The 24,698-nt window shown below is 40.7% G+C and overlaps 1 protein-coding gene across 1 annotated transcript; it reads right to left on the reverse strand.

The window, feature by feature from the left end:
• Positions 1-643: 643 nt before the first annotated feature.
• LOC107762350 (cystathionine gamma-synthase 1, chloroplastic-like) lies at positions 644-9,138 on the reverse strand. Its single transcript, XM_016580694.2, has 11 exons — positions 8,518-9,138; positions 4,339-4,442; positions 4,023-4,096; positions 3,716-3,884; positions 3,394-3,453; positions 3,094-3,297; positions 2,913-2,999; positions 2,308-2,415; positions 1,779-1,874; positions 1,563-1,681; positions 644-947 (listed from the first exon to the last, which is right to left on the reverse strand). Exons 1-11 carry the CDS (start codon positions 8,954-8,956, stop codon positions 824-826), a joined length of 1,584 nt encoding a protein of 527 aa, XP_016436180.2. The 5' UTR covers positions 8,957-9,138; the 3' UTR covers positions 644-823.
• Between the last annotated feature and the right edge of the window lie 15,560 nt (positions 9,139-24,698).

Raw genomic sequence — 24,698 nt, forward strand, 5'->3', positions numbered from 1 at the left:
GCAAGCCTTTCTTTATGGTTGACTGCTCTCAATCAAACCTTTGATCTCACGCCAAATTTTACTATTGGGATTTCCTATACAGGCCTTGGGCCCTCTTAATATGTTGTAACCGTTGTTGATTAGACTCGAAGTGGTTCAGATCGGCAAAGTAGGAAAGACTTTCTCAGTGGAACTTTAAAAAAAAAAAAAGAGTTATTTCCGTCAGCTAGGGTAGTGGCGAAGCACTACTGAGCAATTCACATATCACTTAATACGGACAACTTATATTTTTCCGCCGAACCATAGTCTTGACCTCCGATCGAGCTATGAACACAAGTAGATAGGCGGTTAGGGAGGAGAGGGCCGACTGGGCCTACCTTTTCAATCAATGGGAAAATATTTTCTTCCAATTGGAGGAAAATGAGTTTACGAGAAAAATATTTTTCCAAATATTTAAGCCAACCAAACATGGGAAAATTGAAAAATATTTTCCTACATACCAAACACACCCTTAATTTATTCATTTGAATAACCTAAACCAAACCTAAAAGAAATTAAAATCTTTTATTTATGTTACGAAAAGCTTTGATTGTATAATATATATTTTTTACACGGCATTCTTGAAACGTGCTAAGAAAAATACTGACACATTCGCCAAGTAAAATTTTTCTTAAACTATCCAGATAATCTAATGGATTGGATCATCTACTTGACGATCCTTTCATTACATTCCAACCATTGGTCAAGTGAGAAAGTCAACAATAATAGAAGTTCAAATCAATGACGAAACCGCAAAAAAAAAAAAAGGAAAAAAGAAAAGGAAAATTGTTGCAGGTGAAATAGCCTATATGGACTCCAAAGCCTGAAGAACATCAGCTTTCACGTCTTCAAAGTCTTCCACTCCGAAGCTGAACCGAACCAAGTTGTCCATGATCCCATACTTGGCTCTATCTGACTGGGAAAGATCCCTGTTTTCGAAATGTACAACAATATTATTTACAAGTTTCCAATAATTTTTTTTTGATAAGGTAAAGATTTTATTGATAAAAGCAACAAAATGGTACATAAAATTACACCAAAATCAGACAACACCTATAACAGCATACTTCCAGTTACAAGTTGCTTAACACATCCAAAAACTCCATATATTGATCTAGACTTTCAACTAAACATTTCTTACACCAAAAAAATAAATTTTGAAGACAAGTATTTTTTATTCTAGCAATATGATTTCCAATATTTTCATGACCTCAAAACTTCCGGAGACTACAGTACAGCGGGAGGTTATAATTCCTATTTCAATTTCCGCATGTAGTGCGGACAGTGGATCAGGTGTGAACATCTTGATTCGGGGCCGATCTCTTGTATCGGAGCAAACATTCAATGATTTTCTACATTCTATTGATTTATTTTAATTTTTATTGTCGCACCTCTCAAGATGTTAATCCTTGATATCAAATTTTTTTGAGTTTCCTCAAGTTTCCCCAAACATGCCCGGAGAAAGTTAAAGGGGGGAACAGAGACACCGCCAGCCTAAGAATAGAATATATATTTTGTAACCATGGAATAGAATATTGACATACCAGTAAGACATTATTGCTGGTTGGTCCACAATGCTCTCACAACCTCCAAATGATGGAGCAATATAGGGAATTCTCAGAGCATCCACAAATTTTGCAGTAGTTAGGAGGTCTCCGTCAACCTAATAAAAATTATAGCCTTATGATTTACTGCAAGTAGAGGAAATGAAAGGAATATTTGGTTAACCAACAATCACAGATTCATCATAAAATACAAACCTCAAAACTGACCACACCACCAAAGCCAGTCATTTGTTTCTTTGCAATATGATATTCTGGATGACTCTGCAACCCTGGATAATAGACATGTTTCACCTGCAACTCATTTTTTTCAGATATGATAGCACTTGCAAGACCCACACAGATCCTAGTAAAACAAGACCTCTAAACTCTAACTGAACTGCACAAAGAAAAGCTAAAAGTGTGGGATGACAGCAACTTTTATGTTCATTAATCAGGCAATCATGCATTAGGATTGAGTAGCTATATGACTTAAGGTGGATTATACAGGAGTATAAGAAAATAGAAGCTCCACAGCTTAATTCAAGCAGGTAAGATGTAGGATTTTACAGAGGTAAGAGAATACAGATCGTGATGCCAATGTTAGGCTCCTAAGATTGGCGTTTGCTTTAATCAATATCAAGTTGAAAATTCTTACTTTTCTCATGCATATCAATTAGGTAATTGTGCTCTGTTCCAAGTTTGAATTTCAAATCATGACTGATAAGAGTTATTGAAGCCTAGATACCTTGGGATGAGCCTCTAAAATCTCGGCCATCCTCAATGCAGTTGAGTTTTGTTGCTGTACACGAAGATGCAGCGTCTTCATGCCTCGGATGATAAGATATGCAGCATTCTGGTAGATGGGAAAATTGAATCAGACTGCAATACAATACAAGCTTAAAATGCAAACTACACTTCATACAACAACAACCACTATGCCGCAATCCCAAGCTAGTTAGACCCAGCTTTATGAATCCTCTCTATCCATGTCACTCCATTTAGACCTGACTCGATCCAATATTCAAAACTGTAGGTTCTCAAACATTAAAATTTCTCTGCATTTTCTACTGGCATAGAAACCTCTAACAAGAATAAAAGACGCCTAGTGAATATTGGACCTAAAGTAAGTTGATCAACATGACTAGGCCTTAATCCCAAGACTTCATACATTTTATTTATTTATTTATTTTATGGGCATACACTTCATGCATTTTTAACCAAACCAAATACCGTACTAGTGCTAAAGTCCATTTTATGGAGCAATTTTTCCTTCACCAAATTTAACTTACACATATCAGCATGGTACGCCAGGGAATTAAGTCGAGCAAGACTTCAATTAAGGAAACTCACTGGATTGATAGCACCACCGAGGATATGATGCAAGTTTCGAACTACTGAAACTAATTCTAAAGGACCACTAATGCAACCTGCAAGAACCTGTATGAAGTATACCACATCAAAGCAGTCAGTTTGATATTGCTACTGGCGGTATAGTTGTTTAATTGTCAAAACACCAGCTGATGTCACGTACATCATTGTGCCCACCAAGGAATTTTGTAGCAGAGTGCAGAACAAGGTCAGCCCCTAGAGCAAGGGCCTTTTGGTTAAGAGGAGTCGCAAACGTCCCGTCTATGCAAACCAAGGCTCCATTTTCATGACAAAGCTTTGAAACCAGCTCAATGTCAACACATCTCAGGAATGGATTTGTTGGAGACTCGGTAAAGAAAAGATTCACCTGCAAGGTACCACACATTGGAAACCATCTTCACTTTTCTATCTATTTAAGTTCGGAAATGTTGAGTGATAAGCAACAGTGTGTCTGCATACTGACTTTCTTCTGATTTAGTGCTAACTCCAAAGCTCCAATATCCGCTGGATCAATGACTGTGGCCTGCAGGAATGGAACACTTAAGCATTTTCCCCCTTAGATTAATTAACAGAAGAGAAACATTATGGTAGGATTATATTATTCGCCAGCAGCTTTTGGAGAGTGTTGCCTAGAATGAATTTATGACATTCATTTTCATTACCAAAATAAAGACAACAACTCAATTCTGAATAACATTTTTTTCTCTTGTCAAAAAATCTTGTAATATCTCTACACTTAAAGCTAGAATGACCGATATCTTAAGCATTTGGATTAGCGGAAGTACCGTAATTCCCATTTTAGGCAGTATCGTCTCAATAAAAATACGGGTCTTCCGGTAGCAATCTGTGGTTGTTACAATATGGCCACCAGCAGGAACCAAGGCCAACAGCATTACAGTACTGGCACACATTCCAGATGCCATTACCAAGGTTGATTCAGCACCCTCGAGTGCACTGTTAGAGATACAAGCACCTCATTTACTAGAATACATTGCCACTTAGTACCAATCCCATAAGACAAACTAGAGAAAGTAAAAAAGGACAGACAAAAATAAACAAATGAAAAACTAGTCAATCAAAGATAAAGCTAACCTTATTTTCTCCTCTAGAACAACAGTAGTGGGGTTACCATAGCGCCCATATTCAAAACTTGCACGTCTTTTCTCCTGCCAAAATATCATAAAGTGAAATTAATCACAAAGACAAATTCAGCTTGCTGAAAAGATGTGCTTAAAATTCTCTTTTACCAATATGATGGTACATCATTATACTATTTAACAAAAGCTGACAGCAAGTGGCTAGGGCTGTGCTATGATTTCCCCTTTCAAGCCAGGAACTCTTCATTGGAACTAGAGAGTGAATATCTTTTTAACTCAACTCAAGAATCCAATACAACAACAGTAAATACCTTGAAATCAATAAGGTCAGAAGTTTTATTGAAGAAGTAAGCAGACGTGTTAACCACTGGGGTAGTTATGGCATCAGTAACAATACCGCGTCCCAACCTTTCACCTGCAGAAGAACAAGAACAAACAAAGTATGTTTTTATCTCCATTCACACAGCTGATATGAAAGCACATAATTACTCTTATCCTCTCAAAACCTTGTTGTTGCCAGTTGCACTATACAAAGGTAATTCTTGAAATATTCTTCATTCAAACAAGAGAATATACATAAAAGTGCGTATATGTTATTTGACGAAAGAAACTTTTTTTGTCATAGGAGGCAATCCAACAACCCTCATGCATTTGGGCAACAATATTCAAGGAACAACATTCCTTTTTCTTTCTATCATTTTGTTGTGGTTTGCCAGAAGAGGAAAAGAAGGACAAAATTAACAGTGTTGAAATCAAAATCCAAGTTAGAAATGGTGGGTTGGAATGGAAAATGAAAGAACCGCTTCTTTCATTTTCCACTCCAACCCACCATTATTTATTGGGTTTGGATTCCAATAAAGAGTTAGGGTAAAAGAAAAAGTTCGGAGGGAATACACAGGAAACCCTCATTTCCTCCTCCTTCTCTTCCTTCCCACATAAACACATACAGCAAGAATGAGCATTGAGCAAATATAAAGAGAACCTTAATTCTTTTTCTTTTTCTTTTTTTGGATTGGTAGAACCTCAATTCTACTGAGCATTATGAGCTAATTCAAACATACCGATAAATAAAGTTGAACGCTTTTCAAATTTCAAACCCTTATATCCAAAAAATCAATCCAATTTTAATTTGAAATGCTACATACTTTTATCCTCAATTTGAGAGCCTTCACTGTGATTCGTCATCTTCAGTCTAAACATCAATGGAAACTGATTAAGGCCCCAAACAAATTTCATTTCATGCATCTTGTAACGACCCAATCGGTCGTTTTGCTTTCTAGATCCCCGTTCCCCTAAATAAGACTCCCCGTATGTGCTTTTACTACTTTATGACTTGCGGGGATGGTTAGTTCGGATTTGGAAGGGTTCGGGTTGAAATCGGAACACTTAGTTCCTTGTTATTGGCTTTAAAGGGGCCAAGTTCGACTGGGGTCAACATTTCTAGTGAACGACCTCGAAACCGGGATTTGACGGTCCCAATAGGTTCGTATGATGATTTTGGACTTGGGCGTGCGTTCGGATCGGGTTTTGGGTGACCCGGGAGTGTTTCGGCGCCTAAAGTTGAAAGTTGGTTTATTGAAGGTTTTAAAGTTATTTAAATTTGATTTGGAGTAGGTTTTGGTGTTATCGAGGTCCGTTTGGGATTCCGAGCCCGGGAATAGTTCCGTATGGTGATTTAAGACTTGCACGCAAATTTTGGTATCATTCCGATTAGTTTAAGTATGATTCGGCGCGTTCAGAGCAAGTTGGAAGAACTCGAAGTTCATAAGTTGATTCGTTGGTTTGGGGTGCGATTCTTAGTTTTGGTGTTGTTTTCCGTGTTCCGAGGGTTCGAGTGAGTCCATCTCATGTTTACAAACTTGTTGGTATGTTTGGACGAGGCCTCGGATGCTACTCGGACGTTGCACGGATCGAGTTAGAGCTCAAAAGGGGCTGCTGGTGCACCAGTTCTGGTGTGCCCGCACTTGTGGCGAGCTTTTGGCCGCAGGTGTGAGCTCTTGGCCACAGAAGCGGTTTTGGCCATTTGGCCAGTGGTCCGCAGAAGCGGAGGAACATGCACAGAAGCGGCCTCGCTTCTGTGATGAGAAGACCGCAGATGCGCTCCATCCTCCGCAGAAGCGGAGTCAGCCAGCCTGGGCTAGGACCGCACCTACGATGACTTTTCCGCAGGTGCGGCGCCACAGATGCGGCCCCAAGTCCGCAGAAGTGGAAATGTTGGAGGTAGTGAGGTCCTTTTAATATGGGACTTAGGCCATTTTGGGTTCATTTATTGCATTCTTTGGACGATTTTGGAGCTCTTATTGCATTCTTTAGGCGATTTTTGAGCTCTTAAAGAGAGGCTTTCACCTGGCTATATTGGAGATAAGTAATTTCTATCCAATGTAAGTTAAATACATATATTATGGATAGATTTTAACATGAAAAATTGTGAAAATTTTGGGTTTAGATGAAAAACCTAGGTTTTGATAGAAATCGGATTTAACCATGAAAATGGTTATGGAATTGGGTGAAAATTATATATTTGAGTTCGTGAGATTATGGGTAATAATTATCTTCGAAAATTTCCGAAATCCGAGCACGTGAGCCCGGGGATAAATTTTAGGAATCTTCCAATTGAGATTGGGTAATCACTCTAATAGTTAGATTATGAACTTTTGAACATGTATTGATTAATTTACACAACATTTGACTAGTTTCGGATTGTTCGGCACTGAGTTGAAGCTTTAGAGTGAATTTGAGGCCGGAAAGCGAGCTTTGAGACAAGGTAAGTCTCTTACCTAACCTTGTAAGAGGGAATTTATCCCATAGGTGATTTAAATTACTATTTGCTTCTAATTGTCGGGGCTACGTACGCACGAGATGACGAGATTCGGTGCGTAGCTACTAATTATGCTTATGTACGGGTAGTTTAGGACCCAAATCTAGTTTAGGACCCAAATCATAAAATATTTATAATGTTTGCACACTACTTGTTAATTAAAAGTGCCTAAATTATATTGGAACTTGATAGAGGAATTGAAAAAGACCGTTAATGAAAATTGTGCTCCTTTGTGTATTAGTCTTGTAATAATTTTTGAATCGGATGTTCATAAAGTATCCTCTCTTCTTGTGGAGCGGGCTGAACGCCTCAGCAATAGAATAGATGCATTTATGGTTCGTGTCGCTCGACCCTCGGCAGTGTACACATTATTCTGGATCGGGTCGTACGACCTCGGCATAAATCGTACGTGTTAATGCACGAAACCTAATTATACTTGATATTGTTTTATGGCCTGAGAGGTTGTAATTATTAATGACAGAATTTGACCTGAAATTTACGATTTGTGAAAGAACTATGTATTTACTGCTTGTTATTGAGTATTTATTATTGTTTATATAACTCATGCTTATGTAGAATTTCTGCATTTTATTGTAAGCCCATAGTAAGTATCGAAATCGACCCCTCGTCACTATTTCTTCGAGGTTAAACTAGATAATTACTGGGTACATGTTGTTTATGTACTCACGCTACAATTGCGGTCATATCGGTGCGCACCCCCGTTATTCTGAGGCCTAGTGGTGAGCTGCTTCTTGAACCGTTCTGCAGCACCTAGAGTCTCTTTTTATATCTATTTTTCTGTCGACTTTATTTCAGACAGCAGTTAGAGTCATATACTTGTGATACCAGGTCTTGGAACACCTACTAGTAGACTTTATGGTTTTGGGGTTTTATTTCACTGCATTTGCTCACTCCTATGCCTTCGTCTTATTTATTTAAAAAATTTCTGCTCTTTAATTTCTTAATAAATGGAATTTAATTACTTGCTTATTAAAAGAGTAATCACATGGTCAGTTCACCGTTGGCTTGCCTAGGGCCGACGTTGGGCGCAATTACGGCCTATAGGAGGAATTGGGTCGTGACACATCTCTTCCAAGATTGTCAAGTAAACATTGGGTTTAAACCATTCAATTAATCAATCAACTACACCTCAATCTTAGATGCTTTATAAAATCTCTATATCTGTTACCATTATAAGATAAAAATATATTCATTACACACCATTGCATGGAGAGTCAATTGGTTTTTTGACCTTTTACAAACTTGTTTTTAGTTTTATGACCCTACCTCTTTTTTTACACATGGGAGATTTACTTTTGCACGCAGGAGATCTTTCTTTTACACGTTAGAGATCTAAAAAAGACATTTTCTTAAATTCAACATTGTAAAGGGCCTTGTAGGCCTAAAACCTCTTGCATGGATGATGGACCGTCCAATTTTATAGTCCCGGCATTCCACATCACGTGGAAAAGTTGAAAGCACGGAGTTTAAAAAAATAAATTTTGAAATTTCTGGTTATAACATGTGATAACAGTTGATTTTCCAAGATTAGATTGTTACATAAACAGTGACAGACGGCAAAGTTTTCAGAATATAATCCACGAACCAAGGCATAACATAACAGGGGAAACCGAGAACAAAGACGTCAAAGAGAGAGGCCATAGAACCATACCGGCATGAATAGCGACGCTTCCATCGGAATTCAAAAACGAAGCGTATTTATTAACACCTGTAAAACCCTCAATCTGTACAGTTTCATCATTAAAAGCCGCATTTTCCACCAGCGGAGCAACGGCGGAGGAATCGACGGCATTAGCCGCCGGAGTGAAGTCAGGACCGGCATGGTTGTTGGACCACGACGCCGCCACAACTTGAGCCACGCCGATGTTGCTGCAGTTCCTCCGAGCCTTAATGCTTAGCTGCCTCACGAAGTTCGGCGGAAACCGGAATATCAGAGAAGACAGGCCGTGTACTTGAGATGGGTGACTCACCGAGCTAGCCTTGCCGGGGAATCGAACGCCGGCTTTCGGGGGCGGAAGACAGCCGGAGAAATCGGGGTCCGAACGGCATTCGAATGACGGAATTACCCTAGCAAAGCTGGAGACAGCCATTGGTTCTAGGGGGTTAAAATGTAATTCTCCGACGGCTAAGAGGCCTGCCTTTCTCTATGAAAAATGAAAATATAAAAAAATGAAAAAGAGATGAAAGTTCGTTCAGGGTTGCGTTCCACATAAGTTTAAATACTTATCACAAAAGGTACTGTACTATGAGAAGAAGAGAATATGCGCAGTTGACATTTGTCGTCTTGTAAAAGGAAAAAATTAAATAATGGGCAAAACACAATAGTACAATACTATTATGATAGTTGAGAGGAAATGTGACCGTTCTTAAATTTTAGTTGGTCCAAGTAGTTAAGGCGAGGAATGTGAATAATTTAGTAAATATTGAATTACTATATTAAAATTGAAAATTTTGGTATTTGATATTCTATATTTTGGTATTCGATATGGTATTTAGTTTAATTTTTTTTAAAATTAATATTAGGTATAATATTTGGTATTTTAAAATAAAATACCGATATCGTACCGAAATATATATTATATTACATAATACACATATTATTAATTATTACATAAATATAAAAAAATTTAAAATTTTGCTTTCCTTTATTGTCTAAGTTCATCGATTAACTCTAAGCAAGTAACAAGACATTTTTAATGATCAAATTTATTCTTTTATGTATAGTTTTCTCTCTTTGGGTTGATATTTGTAGGTTTGGACAATTTTTTTGTCAACAAACATTTTTAGATTTGTACTTTTGAGTACTTTAATTAAGAATATTACAGTCTCTGACTCTACATACCAGTTAGTATTCTAACCGAATAAATCGAAGTTACCGAACCGAATAAACCGAAATCGAAACCGAAAGGAGAAAAACCGAACCATACCGAATTTAATTAGGTACGGTATTTGTATAGCATTTTAAGAAATCAAATACTGAAAATACCAAACCGAAATATCTAAATACCGTACCGTACCAACCGACGAACACCCCTAGTTTAGATTAACAAGGTGAAAAGTGACCTCAACCACCAAGGAATCTCCACATTTAATAAAGGTCTCGATGTTAATTATAGCATAATAATTCTTTTATTAGTTATCACAAATTTATGCAGAAATAATCTTTACATTGTTAATTCATGCCTAAACTTTGTCTTCTCAACCAAAATTTTAAATAACTACGTATCTTTTAGTAGGAGAAAAAAATGGATAGTTGGAAAGAGGGTGGCATGTGAAAGATGATAGGGTAGTTGAATGTACTAGCATAGGCCAAAGAAAATTGAATCTTCTCAATTTTTGTTCTCTGTAGCTACACTTGACGTTAGAAAAGGGCGCTTCACTCGCTATCAGCGTTGAAGTTAGAAGATTAGCAATGGGTTCGTCCAAACTAGATAATTTAGTTTAAATCTTTGTATTTGTTTACCCTAAAAAACGGATAACAATTGAATTTATATGTGATTTTAAGGATATGTTGATTAATTCAATAACAAGTGATTAATGACATTAGATTAAGCAAATGAAAGATGTAATAAATGACCATACCGATGATAGGGGCGATTCCGGGCTCGGTTTATGGCTTGACGAAAAACTTGCCCTGGATTCCAAGCTTGTACTTATAAAGAACACAAGAACAAGAATAAGAATTGTAAACAACAAAGAGAATTGCAATACATTGCCTTGATATGCGTATTACAATGTGTGTCATGAATAATAAGCTTCCCCCTTTATATAGTAGGGAAGTTTTACCTTAAGTACAATTCTAAGAAAGGTAAAAAAAATTTGTTTCGCTAATTACCGATTTTCTGCTGATACAGGCCGAGATTCAGGCCGTAATATCCGGTTGGTCACGGACATCACGACCCTTTGTTAGTCGTGTGCAGCTGTTGGGTAATGCTCTCCGGAGTCTTGACCCTTGAACCGAACCCGGAGGACACGGCCCCGATACCCCCGAGGGCAGGTGTTTTGCCCGAGCCCCGGTACGAGGGGCTCCTTGCTTTGACTTTGATTCATTACGGTCACGTTCTTGCTCTGTTTGTCTTACCGGGAAATCGAGGTGTTCAGTGAGCCCGATTTTATCCGTATACATATAGTCTCCTCGTTTCTAAAAGAGTAGTCTTGCCGACACGATGGGAAACGACAGATGACTCTGATTCCTTCCTTCGTATGTTACGACGAGGGAGCTGAAACGTCTCATCAATTGCGTCGTTCTGACTTCGGACACATGTCGCTCACCGGCAGGTCGCCTCCGAATGTTAAGCGTCGGCTGTTTCCCTATAAAAGCTTCCTCATTTTGTCCTTTTTCTACTTTTTAACCAAATCACTACCTTCGAGCTTTCCAACCACCATCAAACCTTCATATCTTCATCCTTGTTCTTCAATTTCCATAACAATCTCCATATTTATGTCCAGATTTTTCTTCAAATCTTCATACTCTGTTCTTCATCTTCAAAACCCGTTTTTTCAAAACTTTGCGTTCTTTTCTCAAACTTTCAAATACTTCCTCAGATGATAGTGGCCAAAACATCGAAAATCGTGCCTCAACAAGTTGCCTCTTCATCTTCTCAACCCGCCGCTGGTACTGAAGCGATTGTCCCTGAGGTGGTTGCCCTCGAAACGGCTTCCCCCGTTGTGGCCACTAACGAACCGGTCGTCGAGCCTCCTTTGTCAGCGTTCATTACCGGGGGCTGCTCAATTACAAATGACTTTAAAGTCGAGAAGCCCTCGCGCAAATAGGATCGGGGTGAAGGAGTCTCGAGGTACATATGTTCTGTGACTGAAGATGTTCTTCCCAAAGTTCGTAAGGACTGTAACTGGGAAGGAAAGAACGTAGTAGTCCCCGGGCCCAAGGACGTCGTCACCACCCACGTGGAGGGGTACTTAAGTGTTTACACTTATCCCTTCACACTGGGCCCGATAGACCCGATCGTTTTTGTCACGCCCCGACCTCGGGGAGCGCGACCGACGCTCAACCGAGATAACCCGGCTAAGCAAGCATGTACAAATGTCTTCCACCTAGACTCACCCATGAATAAAGAGAAGGTATATTTCATTAATTAGATAATGAGAAGGTTACATGAACAATCCAAATTTCATTACAATTAGAACTTCATTCAAGATTTCCCCAAAATATTACATTACACGTTCATAGTTTAGATGTGAAAACATATGATACAAATACAACATTTCTAAATTGACTTCCCAAAATGAAGGTACCACCCACGCTATGTCTACGGAGCCTCTAATAGATACAAAAGAGTAGCATGCTGGTGTCGTCAACAAGACTACGGCTATACCTCAAAATAATATACACAAAGGACAAGAGATACAAGACCCCAAAATGAAATGTGGCTCATCAAGTCAGTTGCGGAGAGGTTGTGCTGCTATCACTGATCAATACCACCTGCTATGGAACCACCTGCATCAATTAAAGATGCAGCGCCCCCGAAAAAAGAGACGTTAGTACATATGGAATAGTACTAGTATGTAAAACTAAACACCCTCTTAATAGAACGAGTAACAGTAAAAAGAGAAGAAAATATGAAATCAATAAGAGTCTCAAATAGTATCAAGGGGGGTCAAGTTAGGAGAAAAGTAAATTTCAAGTAAGTTTTAATATTTTTAAGTTGGGAGATCTTTAGTACCGATATACTACCGTACTTTTAGGCACGGAGTCCGTTCTCAGCCCGATCAGCTAAGTCATCTCACCCCGAGACATCCACTCATAACACCACCATGTGCGCGGTATATCGTCCGATCTCAGCCTGATCGGCTAAGCCGTCTCACCACAATGCCGTGTGGGTCGATATCACATCACATCTTGCTAGCAGTAATCTTATCCCATTTTAGGGGAAACATCTCAACACATCAATCTCATCCCATATAAGGGAAAACGGTCTCATCACATCAATACGGGGATTTACCCCTCAATCACTCCTGCACTGGCACGTGTAGTTTTGGGGTTAGGTTATTTCGACCTGCCCTTCCTCGGTGACTAAACGATACTCCCAAAGAATTTATTATTTAAAGGTTTTACAACTTATTTCATAATCTTTCACACGTCTTTCCATTTCATTAGCACTAGTGGCCACAATTGTAATATCATTCTTGGTACGTCGGTCGTATTTCATATTTCATACTAACCCCTATAACTTTCAAGCATTATCATGGATTATCATCAATAAGAGAATTTTTAAATCAAGACTTTAAGTACACATATGGGCAAACAAGAGTCTTAAGCACATTGAGTTTTTCTACCACGATTAGGCATGATAGCTTGCAATTGAAACATGGTTTTTAAATCACAACACTTTTATACATTGATCCTACTAGATTACGTTCTCGGAGGCAATCATGCTATGATAGGAATATTTAGATCACATTTTGGGTACATACATCTTTCAACATAACACTCAATTTTAAAATAATCAACTATATTAGGAAGGGCTCGGAACATGAGACATAATAAATTGAGCCAATCATGATCGCAACTTACTAGGACATCATGGAAGTCGATTCTACAAGAGGAGTTTAGCCAACATACCTCGCTTTGAGATTCTTTAAATTACTACAATATTTCCGAAATCTTAGCAACTTCGATCTATTTAGAAACATAACAAAATTGAACACAAATTAGGAGGGTATTTGTGGTTTCAGCTCATTTGAGCATTTTATCAAACACTAGGTGGGCATTATGATTTCAAGGCCCTCCTATGGTGGATTCGTTCATCCCACAACCCAAAGTCTACCCATTTGAGCTCAACAACCTTCCCACAAACCTTGATAGTACATGCATGCATAAATAACACTCTCACACCTAAGAATCACACTCCCCATTAACCATCTTCTATCCCAAATTCGAAATTGAAACTAGGATATGGAACCTTACCTCTTGGATGAAGAACTTGTGAGTTTTCCTTGTGGATTCTCCAACCTTTGAGCAAGGATTGATGATCAATAAGCTTAGGAACTCCCCTCTCACTCTAGAGCATTTCCTCATTCTAAAATATTAGATTTTTACCTTACAAATGGTCCTTAACGTCTATATATCGAAATAGGGCCAGGTTATAAAAACAAAAAAATGGACCCTATGAACACAGCTCTGCGGTCGCAGAGTGGACCGCACCGCAGATCAGGTCTACAGCCCGCAAAATAGACCGCAGAAATGGTCCCAAAAGCTGGGCTAGTCTGGTCCAGTCTGCGGCCAGGTCTGCAGCCCGTATATCAATTGTGCGGCCGCAGAATCTCCCTCCGAAAATCTTCATGCTGGTTCTGTGACGGATGTGCGGCCCGCAAAATGATTATGCGGTCGCATAATCGACCGTAAAACAACCTCCAAAATTGGCCCATTTCTCTGTCTCACTTTGCGGTGGATTTGCGGTCCGCATATCAGTTCTTCGGTCGCATAATGGACTGCAGAAACGCCCTGTTCTACAATAATTTTTCTTCAAATCCCCGACGCTCTGTTCAACCCAAAAAGTCCGTACCCTGAAATACATTACTCTACCTGGGCACCACAAACCCCCGGGTTTTAGGTGAAATTTTTACGGGGCCTTACAGTTCTAGACTTTTGCAAGAGGTACGAGTGTGCCTCAGGCAGATCCACCCATCGTTGTGGAGGATCGTGACTCTCCTCCGTAACTTCGTGAACAAGATCGAATCTCGTCGGTTCACGATCGACCACCTGCTTCGATTATACAGTCCCCGGATGTTCTGAGGGGGACTGATCAAGCTTACTCTCCGGGCCAGCAAGGCCCCTTTCTCCAGTATCGATGAAGACCGAGATCGTGGCTGTCAAGGATGCTTTGTCCAAGTGAAGACCGAGGATTTGATCCCCCCGGAATACATGCCATTCCCTGATATGTGGAATGCATCTCGTAAGTGCAGCTCCCTCTTTCAACATCAAATATTCTTCTTTTTCCATTTCTATCTTCTCATTCATGTTTGTGGTTGTGCAGCTGCCGCCCGGGTTCCGGATGCAATCCCCCGGTTAAAGGAGTGGATCGAGGGCATCTGTACTCGGATGTTGTACATTGAATGCACATGGAGCGGACTCTTGACGGGTCGATGGGAGGCTCGTTCTCATGGTAAGGTCTCTTTTCGTGTAGCCAACACTATGTCTTCACCTTTTATTATACTAACTCCTCTTCCTTCTTTGTTATTGCAGGTTTGCCTAAGAACACCGAACTTAGGCCTTCGGAAGGGGATGAAGATGTGCCCTCGCCCGTTGATCCCTCTGTTGCTACCACTGAGGGAAAATAGAAGAGGAAGAGAAAACCCGTGGGCTCCCCGAGCTCCGAGGTGAAGAAACCGAAGAAGGGGATGCTCCACAAACCCATGGTGGGCTCCAGTTCCTGGGTACCAAACTCCGACTCCCTCCTCCAGCTTAGGGACGAGCCGGAGGATGAACCTATTTTTGTAACCACGGGACAACCTATCCCGGGGACTGGGATGCATCCGAGGAGGAGACTCGTGAGATCGACCCCCCTAAAACTCAAAAGACCGACGTGAATACCCGGGGTGAAACTTCCCAGGATGTCGGTTCTGCTCTAAAAGAAGCTCCCAACATAATTGAGATCTCGAGGATGTCCTCTTATACTGAGTCTATGCTCGAGGAGGCCCAAACGAGAAAAGACAAATCCAACGAGGGGGGTCAGGGTACAGAAGATCCCCTTCACTCCTTTTTCGATGGATTGGACTCGTCCGCTTTAGAAGACTTCTCCAGGCTAGGCGACCTGGAAGTTTCGAAGAAGGACGCTTCCTCAGAAGCCGGCGGGCCGAGCTCTAGCCCAAAATTGGTCAATCAGTTCCCTGCCCCGAGCGTGTACCATGGAAACAAGAGGTCGATTATACTGACTGTCCCGGAGGATGACCGAGTTTTGTCCGCTCATGTGGGGGTAGCTAGCTACCTCTGATGCCTAGTGACCGAGAAGGACCAAGCAAAAATGAATGTGGTGAACATGCCATGCCTTTTTCAATGAGGCGCAACATGCGCTGAACTGGGTAAGGCATCGTTTCCTTTCATCTATCTTTCGATATCTGTGTTTGTCGTTACTCACATTTTCTTTGCCCTTTTGTAGGCCTCGGTACTTCACCATGAGAGCTTCCTTCGATACCGGGTTGAGGTCAACCAACTAGAGCTCGAGATCAAGGAGCTTGCCCAAAAAAGGGACATGTACAAGTTTCTTAGCGAGCATCAAGATGGGGTCGCCAAGAACCTCCAAGCTGAGTTGGTTGTAGCTTAGAAAGAGGCATCAGCCTTAAGGCAGGAGCATGCTGACTTGGTGGAAAAGGTAAAGATTTTCAAAGTTAGAAACAAAAGTTTCAGTCGCAGGGGCTAACAATAATACTTTGCAGGTCCAGCAGAAGATCGACCAACTCAAAAAGGAGATGGATGAGATCCAAGTGATGGCCGATGGGTGGAAAAAGAAGATGGACCTGCTGGCCTCTGAGAAGGAGACTACCCAGGCCAAGCTGTCTTCGGTGGAAGTTCAGCTTCAGGTGGCGAAAGAGAAGGCTGATAAGTGGGTTCTACAAAATGAGGACCTTCAAGCACGACTGAGCTCGGCCATCATTGAACGAGATGCCCTTGGCAAGGAGCCCTAAACAACAAGGTCCAGGTTAGAAGCAACCTCGGCTGATGTTGATGAGATGGTGGTAGGCTGATGTAAAAGTAGCTGAGGCTTGCCTGAAGACTACTTCTGAGTATGTGAGGCGGTTTTCCCGAAGGGAGACTCTCGAAGAAATACATGCCTGAGGTTTCGACCTATCTTCTGAGATCAAAGAGGGAAAAATGCTTAAGGTCGAGGCCAAGAGGCTAGCTGAACCCCGAGGTGAAGAAGGCTCTAAGGGCTCTGAAGAATCCGAAGGCCCCGACGGTTCTGGTGATGAGTCGGGTTCCGGTGAAGACCAGACGGAGATGCCTTAGGACTTTTTATTTGTTTTTGTATCTTGTACATATATTTTGTTGAGGTCGTTTTTATTGGATTGTAAAGATATTCTGAAATGCATAAAGTTTTTCCCTTTTGGCAATTTTCAAGTATATTATCTTTAGCATCTTTTTACAATTGTGAACATTTCTAATGCCTTAGCACATAATCGAACGTAGTAATAAGTCATTTCTCGGAGGTCCGAACAAGACCTGTTCTCAATGCAAATTTTGCTTGAACTTATGGGAGTTCGGAATGGCTAGAAATTTTCCCAAGATGCTTGTTTAAATATTTTTAGACTATATCTTTGCCCAGGGTAACCTTTGAACAGGTTTAGAATTTTGTTGAAGGCCTTATGTTTTAATTACGGGCTTCGGACGTATCTGAACCATTTTTAGGGTGGTCATAACCTTTTAGGTTTAGGCACTGCCTAATAGGTTTTGTGCCTCCGGGTTTCGATAACCCGAGTCGTCCGAACTTATCCCGGACGGCAGTCCCCGAGTGAGGGTAGCCCTTTTGGCTCGGATAAGGGTGACCTTGGGCTCGAATAAGAGTGGCCCTTGGGCTCGATAGTTCCCGGGTAGAAATAGCCCTTAGGCTCGATGCTTTTAAGAAGCACAAAGAATGTTTGTTAGCAAGGTAGACTTTTTTTCATTTATGTGCGTAACGGTTAAGATTGTAAGCGTGTAAAAGCTCGTATTATGGCTAAGGTGGCCTACACAGGCACGGTTCACTTGATCGTTTGGCCATTACAATAAATCCTAACCACCGAGCCTAAACTATTTACGCATAAAGTTTCCTTCCTTGCTAAAAATCTTGACCCGAGGGTGATTGCCCCAATATTCGAGGTCAATCTTCAAGAGGGCTCGGATACTATTGATGCGACCATTGACTTCGATTTAAAACCGGTCTTTGACTTTGAGTTAGCACGATTTACTATTGCCTCGTTAAAAACCTTGTTAGAAAACCCATTTGGGATAAAACCAGTTCAAGGAAAAAAGAGTGCAACGCGTGCTTTCAGACTTAATAGCTACATTCTCCTTTGGTTGTTACATGCAAGTGTTAGCCCAATTTGTAATATATTTATAAAAAATTGAATGATGTCCTACCTTAGCAGTAGTATCGTTTTAAGTGGGTAATGTTCCAGTTGTTTGGTAGCTGTGCACCGTTTCCTGCTTCGAGTTTATATGAACCTTTACCGGTAATACGGATGACTCCATATGGTCCTTTCCAATTCGGTCCCAGGTTCCCTTCATTCGGGTTCTAGGTGTTCAATATTACTTTTCTTAACACCAAGTCCCCGACATTGAAGTGTCGGAGGTTGGCTCTTTGGTTGTAAAAGGCCAAGAGCATGGTCGAACATGCTAAATGGCAAGCTCGGATGGAAGCTCTCAAGGAGGTCAGTGCTCAGGGCTTCAATGTAGAGGCCAAAATTGAAAATGCCAAGACGGAGGAAACCAGGGCTCGAAGGCTGGCCTTCCCTGAGAAAGACTCCGATAGCTCGAGCGAATCTGAAGACGGGGAAAATCCCGATGACGAGGCCTCCGATGAAGACCAAGCCACTTAGGATATTTAAGTTTCTTGTTTTTCTTTTGTATTTATTCTGGGGCCGGTTTGGCCTTTTGTAAAAACCTTTGAATATAAACATAAGGCTTTTCTTGCCTTTTTGCTTTTTGTGCTTTTCCTTTGCTTTTCTGCACTTTACAAAGGTCGAAAATGCCTTAGCATAAAATTGTGTTCGAGGGTTCGGGCAAACCTTGCCTTTATCTCCCTTCTGCCTTATAGATTTATGAAGTTGTATTCTAAGGTCGGGGTTCAGATAATTTGATCAAAACCGAACTAGTGTAGCCATTAGGACTTATGATCAAGTGAGTGCTTGCTCGAACTCGAAGTAAAGTAACCCGTAGGATTTTACTTGAGCGAGGACGGTCTCTTGAACTCAAAGCAGAAGACAGCCCTTAGGCTTTATGGTCGAGTGGGTGCTTGCTCAAACTTGAAGTAAAGTAACCCTTAGGTTTTTAGTTGAGTGAGGACGGTCTCTCAAACTCAAAGCAGAAGACAACCCTTAGGCTTTATGGTCTAGTGAGTGCTTGTTCGAACTCGAAGTAAAGTAACCCTTAGGTTTTTTAGTTGAGCGAGGACGGTCTCTCGAACTCAAAGCAGAAGACATCCCTTAGGTTTTATGGTCGAGTGAGTGCTTGTTCGAACTCGAAGTAAAGTAACCCTTAGGTTTTTAGTTGAGCGAGGACGGTCTCTCAAACTCAAAGCAGAAGACAACCCTTAGGCTTTATGGTCGAGTCAGTGCTTGCTCGAACTCGAAATAAAGTAACCCTTAGGCTTTTTGTAAAAAGGATTGTTTATGGCTTTGTCCCCTTTCCGTCTTGAAAGAGTTTCTTATCATTCATATTTGCGAAACTTGTAATGCCTTGGCATGAAATAGGGAATTTTTCGAGAGTTCGAATAATTTTAGACTCATTAGAGTTTTCGAGGCTTGATATTATCGAAGCCTTTTATGATTTTGCTGGGGGTAGCCTTTCTAACCGGTTTATGATTGTTTTTGAAGGCTTGCTTTGTTACAGAATTCGGACATCTCCGATTCGTGTTAATTCGGTCGTAGCCTCTATAGTCCGGAATTTGCATCTTGGGCTTATTTTCCCGTTTTACTTTCGAGCTTGCCCGAAGTATCAGTCCCCGAGTGGGGTGGTCGTGGCCTATAAAGATCCCTTTTTAGTTCGGGATTTGCCTCTTGGGCTTAATCTAATATGCAATCGAAGAGTCAAATGGTGAGGCCATGACCACGAGTCTAGAACTATTGGATGAGAGGCACGAGGCCCTAGTCCAGTTGGCTTCCCAGAAACAGCGGATAGAAAGATCTAGCTATGGCCGCTTCAGACCTGGCTACGGCCACCTCGGATATGGCCATCTCGAGTTCATTAGCCAAGCCTGCCTTATCAGAAGTGACCAAATCTAACCGATGCTGAAGCTCCTTGATCCTCTCGATCTGTAACGAGGCGGTTTCTTTTGAAGCACGAAGCTAGGCCTTATCCAACTCCAATTGCGCTTGAACGACCTCTTTTTTGAGGTGAGGATATCCATATTCTTTTTGAATATTTCCCCTTCGGCTATTAGCTCATCTACCTGCAAATTGAGTTGTCTGATCTGTTCAAGCCTCTGCCGAACCTGCAGAATCAGATCGTTAGTGGTTATCTCCAACTCATATTCACTATCGTGAAGAATTCAGAATACTTGCTTAGCCATCTCCTGGTGCTCATCCCGAGTCGCTGCCAAGTCTGCTCGAAGTTTTTCACTAAGAAGTTTGTAGGAGTCACTCTTCTCAATGAGGTTCCGAACCTCGACCTCATGCTCCTCTTGGATTCGGAGGAAAGCCTCGTGATGCAACACCGAAGCCTACAAATATTGGAAAAGATGTTAGAATTATCTACAACTCTAAGTGTAATAAGAAACAGTAGAGATGCCATCGAAGTTACCCGATTCAGAGCATGTTGGGCCTCATTGAAAAGGCAGGCGGGTCCCACAGGGGGAGAAAAAATTCGGGAATCCTCCGGGATGGAGAGTATTATTTTCCGCCTACGGTCGGGATCAACACTCGGGGCCAGGAATCGGTCCACCAATTGTAGGCCCGGTCCACCAATTATAGGCCCGATGAAGAATCGGCAACACCCGACCATGATGTTTTCCTCGGTACTGATAATCCACCGAATTCGGTATTATCCTCCGAAGCAGCGGACTTGAGCCCATCCAAAAAGCCATTGATATCGGTCGACTCATGAATACCCTCGTAAGATCGACCTTCTAACATATGACCCTCGCGGATTATAACATCCAAAAACTGAGGGGATCCCGTAATATCGACTATCCCGAGATCATCTCTCGAAATATCCTCTGCTGCCTGAGAAGTCCTGCCCTCAGTCTCTCATTCAACCATCTCAGCTCGAGACGAGATAGTCTCGGCTTTTCCTTGTTTAGGAATTATGGCCAAAGCTCCCTTATCTACCTCCGCCGATTCAGAGGATTGTTGTATCATAACATTAACCCGTACACAAGCTAATTCCTCTTCTCCTTCTTCTGGCTCATCCCTTAATCGGCGGATCGAGTCTGAAGGCATGATACTGGAGCCCCCATTGGGCTTGCGAGTTCTCTTTGCCGGTTTTTTCTTTTTCGAGACGGGGGAACTCGGTGCATCTTTTCTCTTCTTCTCTTTGGCCTGCTTCAGGGCAGGGACCTCTTCATCACCAGATGGGGGCCTCATGGCAACATCCTTCCCAAGTCCTACAAAGGAAAAATGGGGGTAAACAAGTGAAGAAGGTCGAACGATAAATAAACTAAGAAGGAAACTCACCATGACTATGGGCCTCCCATCGACCCTTTGATAATTCCACCCAAGCATGCTCGGAGTACGGTCTCTGTAGCACCAGACCTTCAACCCATTGTTTAAGGTCCGAAATCGGTTCCGGCATCCGAGCCACGGCTGTAACAGGAAAGAAAAAGTGGACCAAGGAAATGAAAGACAGTCACAAATTAAAACGCTCGAAGGAAAATAAGTACTCACAGTTCATATTCCATTTTCAGGAAATAGCATGTCACCGGCAAGGATCAGGTCCGAGGTTTTGACTCGAACAAATCGGCCCATCCAATCTCGATCACGAGTCTCATCTATACTCGAGAACGACGCTTTGGTCGCTCATCGAGCGAGCTTGATTAACCCTCCTCGATAGAGTCGGGGACTATAAAGGCGCATAAGGTGATCGAGGGTGAATAAACACCTCTCAATTTTTCTTGAAAAGAATCGGAGGAGAATCACTATTCTCCAAAAAGAAAGGTGGATCTGGCCTAGGGTCACGTCATACCTTTTGCAAAAGGCGACGTTAATAGGATATAACGGGTCCAACATGAATGGATAAGTATAAACGCTTAAGAACCCTTGCTCGTGGGTGGTAATTGATTCCTCAGGTGATGGTACTGCCACGTGCTTGTCGCCCCAGCTGCATTCCTATTTTACTTTGTCGAGAATTTTCTCGGTGATTGAACACTGGTACCTCGAGATCGGATCACATCGGCCTGGTACCGAAGAAGGTTTTTCAACCTTAAAATCAATGACAGTCGAGCATCCTACCAGAATGAACTCCTCGGGGCGAGGCTCCGCCGCATCCTCATCGCCGGCAGGTCGTGATGAATAAGCGGCCTCTTTTTGCGGTACCGTTTTAGAGGTTTTCGCCATTGATGAATAAAGGAAAAGAAAATTAGGGTTGTATGCGATATAAAGTATATGAAGCAGAGGGATTTTCTGAAGAAGATGAAGTATATGAAGCAGAGGGATTTTCTGAAGAAGATGCAAGAATAGAGGAGAAACTTTTAAGTGAAAAGTTTGGATGAGGATGAGAGTTTGAATATTTATAGCCTGGTGATGACGGTTCAGAACCGGTAGTGACCGACCAACGACTGACAGAAATTTAATGCCTTGATAACTGGACCGACGGGACGTTTGTAACAAACGTCATAATCGGGCTCATCGCTGACATCATCATCCACTAAATCGAAGATCGAAAATTCATATCGTTTCTCGTCATCTTCTTTCCGAGAAACGAGGGGACTATCTGTATACAGTCAAAACCGAGTCTGCCCTGCTTATGACAAATCGAGATTGGAACATAATGGTTTGAGGTTCATTATTGTAATATCGAAGCCATGATACGAAATTAGGTTGTCAAGCTCGGGCCCCAGAGACCAATCGATATCGAGTTCGACCAATATTGAGCTCGGGCCCGAGAGACCGATCAATATCGAGCTCGTACCCCAGAGACCGATCGATAACGAGTTCGACCAAGATCGAGCTCGAGACCTAGAGACCAATCAAGACTGAGATCGGCTAAGATCGAGATCGAGCCAAGAAACAAAAATGCCATTATAGCCGCAAGTGGGAAGAGAATCTCGGTGGAAATCAAGGCTTGAATCAAGAAAAATCTAATTAGTTAATCTATCATGAGATCCCCACTATGTATTTTTAATTATATCCAAAGTAGGATTCCTCCACTATATTAAGAGTAGTTATCATTTGTAAGAGGAGGGGCACAGAGGGAGATATTCATTCATTCATTCATTCATTCATTCATTCATTCATTCAGATTTATTGAGATTTACATAGCATCTAGCAAATATTATCCTTTTTAGGCTTTGGTATTGATTCATCCTGCTCTCTTATCAATCACTCTCTATTCAATTTGGGTTTGTATTCATTCTTTTTACAGTTAATATTCAATATATCTTTACTTATTTTTCTAATTTGTACCAAGTTATACCATGTATCCTTAGAACTACGTATAAATTCAATTCTATCCGTTTTTCGGGTAAACACATATTTAATTAGGAGTTTTATGAATAAGGAGACTCGAACTAGTCAAGAAACACATTAAATGGTTGCTTCGCCGACAGAGTTTGTTCTTGCAATCCGATAGATGGGTAAATGAAAAAAGATTCACTACCGCTCGATAATTGCAATTGTGATATCATTTATATTAGCAAATGAAGCTGTTAAAATAGTATGATATAATATCATTTAAGTAAATTAAATTATTAGGGTTAAAACCTTTACTTTTAACTTTAGGGTCAATAAGAAGTAGGGAGTGTTTCCTTTTAGTGGTACTTATTCGACAATGTATCTTTTAAATTATAGCATAGCTAGTAAAGGAGGTCAAAATTGAGAGATCTTTCACACCAACCTTTCGTGCAAAGTTGATGTCCAACCATTCTATCCGTGGTTGTGGCCTAAAATCATAGATGGATATAGAATATAATTTTGATGGGTTCAATTATTAAAATTTTTAATATTGAACTTATAATATTTTTTGAAATTATAAATTTAAAATTTGATATATATATATATATATATATATTATGCTCTAGAAAATGACGGATTCACCTTAATCATAAACGATAGATGCGGCAACAACTAGGGGTAGCCGACTAGATGTCGTCGACATCAGTGGCATTGTCAAAATTTAAATCAATGAGTAGTTGAGTACTCACTAGCAAGCATTTGAGCCATAACTTTTAATGATAATATATAATTGTAAATTTTGTATTACTATATTTTCCTTAAAAAAAAATAACTTATATATATGTACTGTAGTTGGAGCCCAAGGAAATGAATACACCCCTCACCTGCAACCAAAGGCAACATCGCCATCATCTATTCTTTTCTTCTATTAAGCAAAAGAAGAGTTCCAAAATATATACTAGCATAACCATATTGTAAATGAGATAACTACGCGTTAAGCTGCTGACATACATCACCGATCCAAAGATTCTTGCTCTAGCTGTAGATCAATAATTTTTAATTAAATGAGGAGAGGTTTACTTAGTTATTTAAGTACGTACTTCAATCTAACTAGTCATAGTATGGTTTATATTTTTCGTTTAACCAAAAGAGAAAGGAAAAATCAAGAGGGAGCTCGTGAGTGACTCGAAAAGTCAATTCTGTACTCTTATCAGCTGCTCTGGTCCACATTAATTTTTCGATGTTTCAGAGAATTGTTGTCTTTGCCATCTAGTGTATATTAATTACTACTCCACTATAGGCAATAGACAGAGGCATTTTGAAATCATGCTTGTCCACATCACAGGGAGACATGGCATGTTGGATAGTTTATTGTTGTGATTTATCGAGAGATTACAGAGAAGATTTTAGGAAGAAGAGGACATAGTCATTGAGAGAGAGGAAGACAAAAAGAATATGTATTTTTTTTATAATTAGTGGAGGCTAAGTAAATATATTTATACACTACTCGTAAATGTGTAATCTTAACTAACTAATTAACATCTAATAAACCTTTAGATACAAAGACTAAAC

This window comes from Nicotiana tabacum, chromosome 17 (assembly GCF_000715075.1).
Source record: "Nicotiana tabacum cultivar K326 chromosome 17, ASM71507v2, whole genome shotgun sequence".
Classification (NCBI taxonomy): domain Eukaryota; kingdom Viridiplantae; phylum Streptophyta; class Magnoliopsida; order Solanales; family Solanaceae; genus Nicotiana; species Nicotiana tabacum.